This window comes from Mustela putorius, unplaced genomic scaffold (assembly GCF_011764305.1).
Source record: "Mustela putorius furo isolate JIRA1106 unplaced genomic scaffold, ASM1176430v1.1 tig00003923_pilon_pilon_pilon, whole genome shotgun sequence".
Classification (NCBI taxonomy): Eukaryota; Metazoa; Chordata; class Mammalia; order Carnivora; family Mustelidae; genus Mustela; species Mustela putorius.
The window spans coordinates 3,240,724-3,255,084 of NW_025422068.1; the positions used below are offsets into that span (position 1 = coordinate 3,240,724).

A 14,361-nucleotide genomic window follows, 5' to 3' on the forward strand; every position below is an offset into this window, starting at 1 on the left:
AATGCTGCCAAATTTTACCCCTGGACCATATGTCTATTCTCACACTCCATCAGTCAACAAACACTTTCTGTTTGCCTACAATGTGCCCACCCATCATAAACACTAGAAGAGTCTTTCCACTACATGAGTCTCAATCATTACAAAAGTAAAGGAAACAAACATTTTCGATGAAGGAATCATTTTAGTTGATGAAAAATTGTATTGTATAAACACTTCCCTTGCCCTTTTGAAAGCATCCTCCTACAACAGGTAGAGGGTATTGGAAGTACAAATACAAGAATCCTGTATTTTCAAAAGACTAGGTTTTTATCAAACTCTAACCCAAATCAGAGCAGAGGCGGCAGACTCTGTCCTACCACAGTCTTGCTAACAGAGGAGGAGACAATGAAGGGGAGGAATAAGAACAAGCATTTCAGAATCACAGCCACTTTCGACCCAAGTATGGTCATCATGACCTTGTTCTTTATGGGTCTGTGACTTGTTTTTAAATTTGGCAAATGAAGCTTCATTGTCCCAAATAATCATTACAGCCTTTACCCTAACCCAAACGAAAAACAGGTGCATGTATTTTGTATTTTAAATCATCACTCCCTGGCCAGCTTTCTTATTTGAAAATCAAATAGGTGCTTGGAGACTAATACTTTCTCAGAGTTAAGGATTCAGAGAGAGAAACACTTTCCATTGTTGCCACAGGTGCTCTCATCTAACAAATGCTGTGTCTAATTTAGCGTTTCCAGCAATGACGTTAAAGAATGAAAAGATGCTTAAAAAGATGCTCAGGATAAAAAAGAGAGGAGAGAAAAAAATGTATTTCCATTAAGAGAGGGAAAATGACGTTACTGAGGGAGAAAGCAAGAAAATAAAAACACAAAGTTGTCTGTAAAGTCCTAAAAACAATAGCTATAGGCAACAAAGGAGGCGGAAACCCTTTCAGTATCTGTTGAAATGGTACAGTTCTTCCCGAGAAGCTCAGGAATTTCATATTCTCGCTCCTACGAGCTGAAGCTGGTATCTGGGCAGGTGACACTTATTTCCCTGTTACGGACCTCAAGAGTGTGATGATTTAAAAGGAGCTCAAGATAAAAAAGACAACAAGGAGAGAATCACGACTCTAGTCGATTCTCATGACGACTCACATCATCTCTTATTTCATTAAAAACCAATGAGCCCCATAAAATAAGTTTCAATCTGTCTAACAGAAAATGTCAGGTGAAGCGACAGCACGGAAAAAATGAGAAAGCCAAGTGGCGGGCTTTGAGCTTCACGCTTCGCGGGGCTATTGAAATGAGTGACAAAGACCTTTTCTGTCCAGAAATCCCCCACTTTATTTTTAAGCCTGGAAACTGGTTAGTCATATCTCTACAGAACACTTCCTGTCCAGGGGCACGATGATGGCAACGAGCCGCCGAGTTTAGTAGCTGCCTACATGTCGTCGATTGAGTCATTTATGGAATAAAAAACAGCATTGAACATTAAAAAAAAATCTGGCCAACTGAATCTTTTAGAAGACAGACAGTGAAAACAGGTTTGACTGTGTCACAGGATTGCCATGGGAAAAAAAAAAAAATAGAAAGACAACACTGAACAATATTACTCTACGAGACTATCTGCTGGTGGTTTGGGGGCTGTTCTAGCAACACCACCAAATAAAACACTTCTCCCACTCCCACCCATTAGATGAACAGTACAATCGATATCCCACATCTCCATTTACAAAAACATCGAAAGACTGTAGACTCTCTCAAGGAACCAAGACACAGCAACCACATTCCTTTTTTTCTCTTAGTATGATCTAGTAATGGTGGAAGGGCTGCCTGAGAATTTTAGAAAAATTTCCTGCAGAGGGCCAAAATGCAGATGGGGACCAGAAACGTCACCGACGGGTCATCACGTGACATTTGGAGACGAGAGGAAAATAAGGAAGGTCAAGGAGGACCTTATCCGCGGCCACCCCGAGGGCTGTGTCAGGCTTCAGTGAGGCTGCCTCTCCCAAAGGCGATTGTAATTTTACCTGGTTAACCCTCCTGCGTGTTGCCACAAGCCAGCTGAAGTTTCAGGGAAGAGAAACACGAGGAGCAGCTCCCCTCCCCCACCTGAACCCCAGGCCCAGGGGGCAGCCCCAAAGCATGCTGGGACCGAGGGCAAGGGCAGGAATGTCAAGTCATCACTCCTGTGGTTCTGGGGTTATCAGTCTGATCAGCAAGTCAGCTAGAGTCGAATAAGCCGAATAATCTAAACCAGTTCTACCCGTAAAAACCCTCGTCCTGGAATTCTTCAGCAAGCCTGCTGCCCATCAGACCTTGGGAGTTGGCCGGCCCCCCCACCCCAGGAGTGAGGGGGTGACGACGGCTCTCCGCTCCTCCAACAGCCGTGACCCAAAGGCCTGCCGGCCTTCCAGAAAATGGATGGCACAGTACAGTAGGCAGCTTTGAAATGGCTCCCGCAGGCTGCCTTGACTGCCTTGCTCTAATTCATCATCTGCCCTTTGCAAGCTTTTCTGGGGAAATCATTTTTATAACCCAGTGAGAGTGTCACCAGAAATGCAAGCCAACACAACCCAGCCCTGGCTTCAGACCGGCCCCCGATTTAGCAGTTGGAAAGGCGGCTGCATTCCTCAGTGTCACGTCCTTGTTTATGGGCCGGGCCCGAATCCCACCCACCCGGGGAAGAGCTGCGCAGCTTCTGTGCCCTCCACAGGCCACTGCTTCCCCGGCCTGCAGGCCCCCACGTTGGCCTCGTCCCGGGGGTGGGAGGGAGGACTGGCTTGCCATCACACCGCCTGGGAACGCACAGTCAAGCAGGCCAGACAGACTGCCGGCAGGTCTCGCACCCCATTATCTCTGTTAAATCTGCTCACCTCTCTCCTTTTGCCCAAGTTTTTGTTTTGTTTTTCTTTCTCTCTCTCTCTCTCTTTTTTTTTTTTTTTTCTTGTTCCAGAGTTATTTCCTTGCTCCTCCCTTCCTGCCTCTCCACACGCCTACCCCTTCCCTGGGAGGCTCTGCCCCGGGCCCAGATCCCGCCCTGGGTCTCCCACCCCCGCCCTCCCCACACTGCTCCCATTCACCATTTCTTCCTCAGGGTTCCCTTGAAATTTTGAAACCTGCCCCATGGCCACTCCCTCCCTCCAGGATCCTCGCTCTTCCGGTTTTCCAGCAGGCTTCTCCTTCCCGCTCAGTAGGTACTCTCACTCCTTGAAAACTCTCCTGAGAAACTCCCTCTTTATCTATCATCTCCTTTCTCTGGAGAACTGGAGTCCAGTGTTTAGGTTAGACTTGGCCATCCTGGGGAAGGATCCATTTTCATCTAGTTATTTCGTCATTGGCTTTATTTATTTATTTTTTAAGATTTTATTTATTCATTTGACAGAGAGATAATGGCAAGAGAGGGAACACAGCTGGGGGAGCAGGTAAAGGAGAAGCAGACTCTCACTGAGCAGGGAACCCGATGTGGGACCGATCCCAGAACCCTGGGATCACGACCTGAGCCGAAGTCACACACTTAACCGACTGAGCCACCCAGGCGTCCCTTCATTTTCGTTTAATTTTCAAAAGGTGAAAATGCTGTGATAAGTGTTTTATGATAAGGAGAACAGTCAGGGCACTAGTATCACACTTTTATCAAATAACTTTACAGAAAGAAAAAAGTTCCTTGGGACCAGCCGACCCTTCCCTGCTTTCTACAGAATGGGAAATGGGGATTTCATCAGGTGAATATGGTAGGTGGGCCTCAGACGGGCTCTGTCTTTGGGTGTCATTATAAGCCTCCTTATTCACACAGCACCTGCCCAGGGAAGCTGTCTCATCGGACACAGGGGCTCTCAGGGGGACAAGCACATTTCCACCGCTGAGACAACTACTTGCCACCTCAGGAGAAATACCACATTTTCTCAGCATGGCTCAATTAATGAGTATGGCCCAAATCCCATTTATTACGTCTAAGACTAAAGCCCAAAGAATTCTCGTTCATCTGTCAAATCTATGGTGTCCCTGGCAAACACATCAGCGGTCTCCTGACATGCCCTCAGGGAGAAAAGACACAGGGATGAGCGGGTGGGGAGTGGACATGAAGGCAAAGAGGAAGCGAGCAACAGTGTCTAACTCTCAGACTGGCCAAAGCTTCTGCCTGGTGAGAAGGGCTGGACTGAGCTTCCTGCTCACATTTACCTGTCAGCCTCGCGCACCAGTGCTCACTGCATATGATGCCACAGGGACAGGGTGGAGGTGATGGGGAGCAAGAAAAGGATCTGGAGGCAACTAAAACTTGAAGGTGGGGACCAATGGAGATGTTGAACACCCCCTCTTCCTCAGGAGGCTAGGCACCTGCTCCCAGCTGGGGCAGTCCTCTTGCACCCCACACACCTCCCCTCATTCCCACTCAGTATTGGCTGGATGTTCGTGATGTGTTCTCAACCCTTAGTGGATGAGATCTAAGGCTCCCAGCCTTTGCTGAGGCCCCAGAGAGAAGGCGGCAAGGCAGCCATCTTCAGCACGTCTCCTTAGACGTGGCTGTCACTGTCTCTGCCAGCTCTCATCCTCCTGGCTTCAAAAGCCTGGTTGTCTTCTTGTCTTCCTCCCAACCCTTGAGCTACTTCTTTTATGGGTTGTGCTTACCTCTTTCCTTTCTAAAAGGCAGGTGTTCTCAGAGGCAGAACCCGTGGCCCAGACCTCATCTCCCTTCAGTGTTTTCCTGAGAGATCTCATAAAGGAAATTGAGTCTCCTCTTCTGGTTGGATATTGACACACTGCTGTCCAGGCTCCTTCACACAGGCTCAGTACTCCCCTCCAGACCGACTGTGGCTCTCTTCTGGCTCAAACCCTCCCCACCCCGAACCCTGTGCCCCAATTCCTGGAGGGTTATCACGTTTCCCTCCTAGGAGGGATCTTAGGCATGCTTCAATCTACTATCATGGCTACATTTTCCAAACAAGGAAACTGAGTTTCAGAGACACTCCTCAGTGACCAAAGGTTGCACAGGCAACCAAGGGCAAGGTCAGGAGCAGAAGTGGTGTCCTGATTCCCGGAGCCTTGTCTGTTACTCAGTGTCCCCCCTGGGCAGCCTGGCCTCTACTCTGACCCTGGGTATTGCTGAGACATGGCCCACCAATGCCTTCTGGTTCATGAGCTATAAACCTCCTTCTTTCAGTAGCCTCTCCTCTCCTCTAGCTAACTGTGAAGTCATTGCTGTCATGATGATGTCTGGTGAATACTTCCTCCTCCAGATTCCCATAAGGTCCACAGACTCAACCTTGTGCTGTACCAAGCTGCCCATCACCTATGTCATCCTATGTGCTGTGTAGAATGCCCTGAACCTGAAGTCTTTTGAGGGCGCACGCGTGCGCGGGCACACACACACACACACACACACACACACACACCCTCTGCTTCCCCAGACCCTACAGAAGAAGTTCTGACTCAGTTAACTTTTGCTGCTATGAGTTTCTGAGGCCCAGTGATGAGGCAGAGAGAGGCTGACTCTGGAAGCAGGACTCTACTGGACTGTCCATGGCACACAGAACAGCCCATGCTTTTGGGAACACTTCTGATCTCCAGCTCCTCAGCCTAGCTGAGGGAGCCATGGAAAAACACACACCTGGGCCAGAGGAGCTGGCATCAGGCAGGCAGAGAGGACATGTCACACTGGAAGGAGAGCTCATGAGTTGCTTATTCTCCTCTTGACAGCCACCCCAACTTGGCCAGCAAGGCTCCAGGAGCCTAAAACTGTCATTTCACTCAGGGGGCTTTCTGCTTAGTGGCCTCTTTGCTCCACCGTTTTCTTGGCAGAAAGTCTGCTTCCACCCCTTCACAAAATTAAATCTGGTCACTGCAAACCTGGAGAGCGTATTTCCAGATCAGGGGGCAGAGGACCCTACACATGCAAAAATACCACCCCCCCCGCCATCTTTAAAACCATAAATACTGCAAGGTACCACCTAATAATATCACAGGTTTTGCAGAGTCTTACAGATCACCCCAAAGCCACACCCTATACATTTACTGCCCATTCACCAGTCACTTGGGACGCACTACAAACTCTTCTTCAAGGATCTTAAACCCTAAGAACAAGATTTAAATAACTGCTCTTTCAGGTCTCTTGGTCAGTGGTGGAGGGGAAGGGTGGGGAATAGCACTGGGCAGACTCCCAGAATGCACCAGGCCCATGGGGCTCTGGGGTGCTCGTATGGTACAGTGACAACACGTCTGGTGTCTGAACGCTTCCCACTCACACACAGGGACACGTTCTCCCCAAGGAAGAGCGCCCCTGCCCAAACCAGCACCCTCCACAGTTCACTTTCCTCAATGATGTTCTTCTCAAAGAAATGAAAACAAATGAGCTCACAGCTTCATTGCCTCTCCCTTAGTCTCCCACTTTTCTAAGCCAGGGACTGATGAGGACCTGTTTGCAGGGCTAAATTTTATCCCACCATGCCTCCTCCTCTTCCTCACCTGTTCCTCTCCCGAGTTCCACTTAGGAGAAGGGGAAATAGGAAATCTTCGTGTGTTCGACCACTCCCTTTAGGTTTTGTAAATTCCCCCTCAAAGCTGGTGAAAGGCATCTCTACAAACAGATGAGGTCTGTCCTCCCGCAGCGAGACCTCATGCACAAATCCAGGATGCGAAAACCTAGGTCTGCCAAACTTCTTTTTTGCCCAACAGGCCTAAATGTGGGGGCGTCGAGAGGGCCTAGATTTCACCTCTCTGGGTCCCGTTTCTGCATCTCTCTGTTTTCTTTTTTAAAGATTTTATTTATTTGATGGAGAGCACAAGCAGCGGGAGCAGCATGTAGAGGGAAAGGGAGAAGCAGGCTCCCCACTAAGCAGAGAGCTGGCCATGGGGCTCGATCCCAGGACCTCTAGATCATAACCTGAGCCAAAGGCAGACCCGTAACTGACTGAGCCATCCAATCACCCTGCATTTCTTAAAATTAGAGGTAAGATAAAAGAGCGTGCAAAGTTGCTTTTAACTCTCTAAACTGTGGCGATTCTAATTTGTGTTTGTAGGGGGATCATTCTAATTACAAAGCCTTCTTACTAAAGATCTTCCTGAAATATTACAGATAGACATGATGAGTTGACTTCTTAAACATTCAGCTCATACTACCATTTTAGGCACAACCCACTAAATGAACACAGGTACACAAACATGCTCACCTCCTCCTTTTCCAAGTTGTCAGCATCATCCCCATGTGGACGGAAATGTTGACAAATAAATAGCCTGCAGCAGATCTAGGGACTGTGCATTATTCTGAAATGAAATCCCTGGGTCCTGAAATTTTTTGGGCCCCACTTTTTGGCTACTTCTTGGATTACCAAAAGCCAGGAACATGGAACTTAATCACCTGTGGTAATTGTTCCCTGGCATCATAATCTAGGGACAAGAAAGGCGTGATGCATACTCAGTCCAATGGAAATTTCAGAAGTGAGGAAGAAAAAGGCCCAGATGTATGGAAGCTGACAGAGCTGGGGGTGTGGGGCAGTGTCAGGTCATCAGTGATGTCCACTGCACAAGAGACAGTGTGGCATGGATCTCTAAATGGATTTTCCACTTTTAGTCCTTGAGAGCACACCGTACTTCAAGGCTAATGACTACATAAAAGGAAACATAATCACATCAAAGTCTGGTGTTTGGGGGCATATGCTGTACCTTTTACATTATACATGACATCAAGGTCAGCTGCACCCAAGGCAATGCATTTCTTCCAAATCTTTCCTCTTCATTCCCTCTGTAAAGCCAGGGCTGGTGCAGGGAGGGATGAGGGGAGAGGACTAGTAGTGATGCCCGGTGCTCAAAAATGTGAGGCCCTCTTCTAGTAGAGGTCCTTGGATCCCTCCCACTGCAGTGGGCACCAAGCACCTCCCACCAGCCCTGAGGGGCTGCTAGATCCCTCATCACAGGGAGAAGGATGCACTTAAGACTCACTATATCTGCCCCCGAGAGGCACAGAAAGAGCCAGGGCCTGGGCTCTCCACTTTCTCCTCCAAACACCTGGTCTCTCCACTCTCAGTATCTCAGACTGGGGTACAAACAGGTGCAAGATCACAGGCAGCATCCTCCTGAGGGCCAGGCTTGACAATAGGGGAGGGCCAGAACCATAGAACCTCAATTCAAATCCTGGTTCCACTTTTCCTCACTGTGTGATTTGGGGCACAGTTTTTAACCTCTCAGATTTCTTTATTGTTTTGTGCAATCAACACAATGGGTTATTATACAAGGATTAATTGGATAAGATAAAGAATCAGATGCTTAGCACCACGCCTGGCACAGGGAAGAGCTCAGCACATTTTAGTTTCAAAACTGTGTCTTCAGTCTTCAAGGCAAGTCACTATGGGCCCTGACCCCAGAGATCAAAGACACACGCTTGTTTTGACTCTACCATTAAGAGTGGAGAAGTTAAGAAACCCTAAGTAGGTTTGGAAGGCGCTCCAGAAACTGGAAGAAGTGTTCAAAGGTTTTCATCCTATGACATGATCTCATTTTAAATCGATTAATTTGATAATGCTTTATTAGGCTCTCCACTGTGAAAGGCCCTAGGTCAGCCTCTGGGGATTCAGGAAGTAAAACAGGCACAAACCCCACTCTGAGAAGGCTCAGAGTGAAGTGGAGGGAAGGGAAAAGACAATTAGTAATAGTAATTAACGTGAAAATACGGTACAATGGAGGGGAGTTTAGGGTGTTAGGGGAATGCCATAAAAAAGCATCTACTCCAAACTGGGTCCAGGTGAAAATACTGACCATGCAAGAGTGATCCCAATGAAGGAAATGGCATTCGTTGAGGGAACAAGGGAGCGCAGGAGCAGGACAAGCCCAGTGGGATAACAGATACTGGTTGTTCTTTTGGTGATTTCACCTAGGAACTCCCTTCCTGTTTCTGGAGGAGCCCTCATTTTGCAAGAGGTGGTAGGAGTTAGACCCCTATCTCCCACTTCCAAAGCCAGAAGCTGACATTCCCTTCCCGGCTCCCACCCCGGGGTAGCAAGGGGCAGATGCACAATCTTACACTGACCCAACCAATCGCTTATATCAGGGGTTTCCGAATGCTGAGGATGACCAAAACCCAACCAGCCACATCTCAAGTCCCAGGAGTGACAAAGCTGAAAAATATAGCGAAGGTGAAGGCTGCGGTGAGGTCCTAACCAGGCAATTCCAGGGTATGGCCTCGGGTCCATCTCCTGATGCATTTCAGGGGCCCATTCTCAGACTTTTTGTGGACGTGTGAACTACGCTGTGTGCTTCCAATGAATTCCTCTGCTTATGACACCACGAATCAGTTTCCACTTCTTAGAGCCAAGAGCCCTGATGACATAGGGCGTTACTGCCACCGTCAGGGTACAGACACCGAGGGCCTGCACCCAGGGACAGGGGAGAAGAGAAGGAGATGCAGCTAACAGATAATAAGGATGATGAAGAGCCAGACGGAAGACGAAGATAAACAAGAGGGCAGGGTCCAGGACGCCCGCAGATGTGTAGTCTGGAAGCCAAGAAGAGAGCAATGATATTCACGGGAAAGACAAAACACAGGTCAGATTTGTGAAGAGGAAGAAGTGATGGGCTCTGTCCAGACCTGCTGGTTTGACAGTCAAAGCTTGGTGCGTACCAGGAAGCTGGTTCTCAGAAGAGCTGAGAAAGCTGGAAAGCCAGGAGATCAGACAGAAAACAGCTAGAAAAAGGGAAGGAGGGCAGGACAGTGTGGCATCACTGGAGCCTGGGAAAGAACTGCAGGGAACAGCAACACTGGTCTCCCAGCATAAATGTTGCAAAAAAACCCCAAACCAAAACCAAAACCCAAAACCAAAAAACCTAAAACCAAACCAAGTCAAGCAAGATCAGGACAGGACAACTATGAAGGCTGGTTCACTTGTGATTCTGGCAGTTTCTGACATGGTGGAGAAAAAGACAGAATTTGGTGGGATGAGGGATGACAAAGATTAAGACAGTAGGAACCGTGGGGAAAAAAAAATTTTTTTTGAAGATTTAATTTATTCATTTGCCAGAGAGAGAGAGAGCACGCGCACAAGCAGGGGGAGCAGCAGGCAGAGAGAGAAGCAAGCTCCCTGCAAAGCAGGGAGCCCGATGTGGGGCTTGATCCCAGAACTCTAAGATCATGACCTGAGCTGGTAGACATTTAACTGACTGAGCCACCCAGGCGCCCCTCATTTTATCAATGGGCAATGATCACCTCTTCCCACTCCCAGTGGGGAAGAAAGTAGACATGGTGTTGACCTCAAGAGCTTGTGGTCTGGAGAACAGATGCTGAACAAACAGGGTCAGGCAGTGGAATAATGGGTGGTCTGAGAGAGGTCAATCGGGGCTCCTAATTTAGGCTGGAGGTTCAGAAAAAGCCCCTCCGAGGAACCGAAAAGAGGGTCAGGTGGGGAAAAAGCTATTTCGGGCAAGAGGACCAGCAAGGGCAAACACTCTCAAGTAGGGAGCTGAGCACATCGCCGTGCAGAAAGAAAAGGACCGAGAAAGCTGTGGGGTCCACGGTGGGGGTGGGGGGCGGGTGAGGAGCCCCAGGTGGAAGGAATGGCATCCCCTGAGGGAAGGACCCCTGCTCCACAGACACCAGGAGGCAGGGTGTGGGTGAAGATGAGTCTGTCACCTTGGCAGCAGGAAGTCGAGGGTGCTGTCTAAGGGCTACTGTTTTCTTTGTGAAATGGCAGGCCTGGTGAGCAGACAGGAGAGAATCTGGCTGAGAGGTAGGATGGGTGTCAGGGACCAGGCGGGGGTGGGGGGGAGGGGTGGGGAATATTATTATGGGCCACGGAGGAGGAGCTGAGCTCACTCACAGCTCAACCCTTACGTCTTCCCAAGTCCCCACACAGCAACCCCTCCCACCCAAGGGCTTTCTCACTTCCTGATATCAACACTATAAGAAGTGGGACATGGGAGCCCTGGATCCCTTCATGCTTAGCACTAGAAAGGTCTTCAGAGACCTTAGCTGACATTCAGTTTTTTCTTATTTCATAATTAAGTACTTTCCATAACAGGATGCCACTCAATCTGAAGAATGCGGCCATCAAATTATCTCCTGGGGAACCCCTGTCCACTGGAAACCGTTGATAGCCTCCTTCCCATGACCTTCCCCTTTTTAACACACCGTGTTTCTCCCTACATGTCTCTTGCTCTCTTATTCACATCATGCCCAGCTATCTTAAATTCATTCCACGTTTAATAAAGTGAGGCCTGGATGATCTCTCTCTGTTTCATACTCAAGCACAATCACCGATTCATTTGTCAGCAGGCAAAATGAAATCAATTCTCTAGGAGGTAGATCTAGACCAGAATGGAGGTTCAGCCCTCCTGGCACAGGGTCAAGTACGTTCTAAACTCTGATGGCTTATGACAATATCCCTAGTCATTTGCTTCCACATTCACAAATACGTCAGCCTCCAAAGACTTCTGAATCGACTTCAGATTTAACCCCAAAGAAAGTGTACTAGTCCCTCACTTTGGCTCAGAATAGTGACTTAAAAGTATTCCCCAGTATGGCAAATCAGCTACAAAGCATCAGAAGGCAATTTTTTTGCAATGTAGACATTGTGAAGAGTTTGTGTTGATCTCATATTAAATAAGATAGTGAAGGGGCGCCTGGGTGGCTCAGCAGGTTAAAGTCTCTGCCTTCGGCTCAGGTCATGATCCCAGGGTCCTGGGATCAAGCCCCATGTCGGGCTCTCTGCTCAGCGGGGAGTCTGCTTCCCTCTCTCTCTCTCTCTCTCTGTCTGCCTCTCCGCCTACTTGTGATCTCTGTCTGTCAAATAAATAAATAAAAAAGTAAATAAGATAGTGAAGTCCATCAGGAGGGAAGGAAAAAAAAGCTAAGGATTAGGAAAAGAATTAGTAGGGATAGAGAAGATAATAAAAAATAACTTACCCAGTGTGGTTCTTTTCATAGACATCTGAGAGGTAGTAGCCAAACAGAAGGTTCTAGATCACAGCTAATACCAAATCTTACAAGAACTGCCCAGGACATGGACACACACACATACACAAATACCCTTTACTTCCTAGCAGAAGTTACAATGATTCTATTAATACAGTATTCATTCTAACTCCCTGAAGTTATTCTATTCTATTCTACCCTAACTGCCATCAATTTAAAACTATAGCACCTTCTTATTATTTTTTTAAAATTCTGGGCTTTCTGTAAAAAAGCAGAAGCCAGATACATTCCTGCAGGTCTGTAGAATGCAAATGACGGTGAGTGGAGGCCAGCTGAGGACAAGTAAGAAGGGACCACCCAGGGGCCTCATCACACTCCAGTTTTTAGGTGAACATCCAGAGAACTGGGCAGGAGGGAAGAGTGCGGAAACTACTAGAGGAATATGTTATCAACTTTGGGATACTGTGTTTCCACCTCCTTTTTTCCCAGAAGAAAGGAAAAACACACTCAGGGAAAAAAAAAAAAAAGACAAATTTAAATGCTGCTTGTACTCTACACAGAAGTTCACCAGGCTGGATTCTCTTGGCCCGTTTCCTATTTGCCTTTGACTCCTTTTGACTTTACTATAAATTGCTGTTATAAAGACAGAAAAAGCATCTACTGGCACAGAGTATATCAGGACAGAGGCCGCAGCAAGGAAACATTAATCCCTCCCCTCTCCATCAAGCTCAAAAACAATGCTCCTGGCTGTCATTTTTCATGCACAACAGTCTTGTATTTCTATTAAATAAGCCTCTTTTATGGACTGCTCCCCCCACACTGCATAATAAGGTAAACACTAGCCCACAGAGACTACGTTATGAAACACAGAACTCTCCATTGGGAGGAGAATCAGTAAGAGACAGAAGAAGACAAGTTTCAAGGGATCTCGCTAACTCCTGCCTACAAAGTGGAGAATGATGGGGCTCCCTTCTATTCCCCCAGCTCCCAGTGGCTGCTGTGACTAACTTAAAAGTTACCAGTTTCCCAAGAGACTACTTGAAAAGAAAAGGAATTTTTATAATTATGAACAGTCTCCTCTCCTACTCTCTACTTTTCCCCAACTATCCTTACTCCCACCCCCACTTACAAGAGGACTTCTGTATACATAAAGTTTCAGGAAACAAAGCATACAAACACTCACACACAAATAAACTCCCCGATCTAACACCAGCGTATAATTGTGTTTGGGTTGGAGTTTTTCCAGCCGTGTCACCCGTTCTCTGTTAGGAGTAAATGAAACCCTTTGCCTTGGCAAAGTTAGAAACAGACAAACTTTCCTCAGTTGCAAGCTGCACCAGGCGCCCCTCACATCTCTCTGATCCCTTAAGCCCCCAACACAATGAACTCACTGCTGGACCGTCAGCAAGGGGAGGGGGGGGGGGAGAAAACACACACACACACACACACAGACAAAAAACCCCACCAACCAACCTATTTCCCAAATGAAGATCTTTCGCTTCTCCCCCTCGCTCAGCTTCCCCTTTTAACCGGAAACACAAGGAGTTTCCAATTTCTGAAACCCTTTTCAAGGGACCCCAGACTCTTTGGGCTCTTCCAAGGGGACTCGCTTCAGGCAGTCCTGATGCAGGCGGTCAGCGCTTTCCAAAGCACATTCTGCATTCTTGGAGTCAACACAGGGGGCCGTTTGATGTCCAGATTAATCTACAAAGCAGCCTTTAGCAGACTGGCTGAGCTAGGTCCTCCTCTCGTCTCTAGCAGCCGGGCGAGAAGGGCTCTGCAGACTCCACTCTAACCGAGCTGTGAAGACGCAAGGCGAGGGACAAAGTACCCACCGCTCCCCTTAAACTCCCATCTACTCCCCTACTGCGCCTTTCCTCCACATTCCTCGGCGGGACTTGGCAGCCCCCTACCCTCCTCCTCTCCCTGCCAAATCAAAGTCATACCTTCCTTGGATTCTTCTGCTTCGCAGTGCATGGTGGCAGAGTAAGCGGTCGCAGGGGCGATTACCGCGGACATGTACTCCGACCAGCTGCAAGTTCGCTCCGAGGCCAAAACGCACACGCCAGAAAATAAAAGGAAGCAAAACCACTAAAATCAAAACCTCCCCGGGGCGGAGGGCTGGTTCTGGTGCAGGGATTTTCAGGGGGAAAGTTCTGCAAGAGTGACGAATCGCGTCTCAGCTGGGCGGCGGGAGTCCGCCCCCGGGCCGTGCGCTCCGGCCGTCGCTGGGCGGAGGCGACCTGGCGCGGCTGGCGGGCCCCGGGCGCACGCAGGTGGGGCGGAGGCCGGGACCACAGCCCAACTGTGCGAGGAGGCAGGGCCGAGGGGCGCCGGGGGCAAACGTGACCCAGACGGGCTACGCCTGGGAAATAAATGCGCAGTCAGGAAAAAGGTCTTACTCCTCTGAGCGCGCGCTGCAGTCGTGCAGAAGTAAGAATTGCACACTCGGTCAAAGAAACACCTCTGGATCTCCGGATGAAC

The 14,361-nt window shown here is 48.5% G+C and overlaps 1 protein-coding gene across 4 annotated transcripts in view; it reads right to left on the reverse strand.

The window, feature by feature from the left end:
• Positions 1–14,361, reverse strand: part of TNFAIP8 (TNF alpha induced protein 8) — a 112,767-nt gene that overhangs the window by 24,102 nt on the left and 74,304 nt on the right. The window contains exon 1 of one of the 4 annotated variants that reach the window (XM_004759079.3): positions 13,824–14,089. The exons of the other annotated variants lie outside the window; for them this stretch is intronic. Coding sequence (XP_004759136.1) covers positions 13,824–13,896 — 73 coding nt within the window. The 5' untranslated portion in view covers positions 13,897–14,089. Of the gene's footprint in view, positions 1–13,823; positions 14,090–14,361 lie in introns of those variants that run through there. 4 annotated transcript variants of the gene reach the window in all.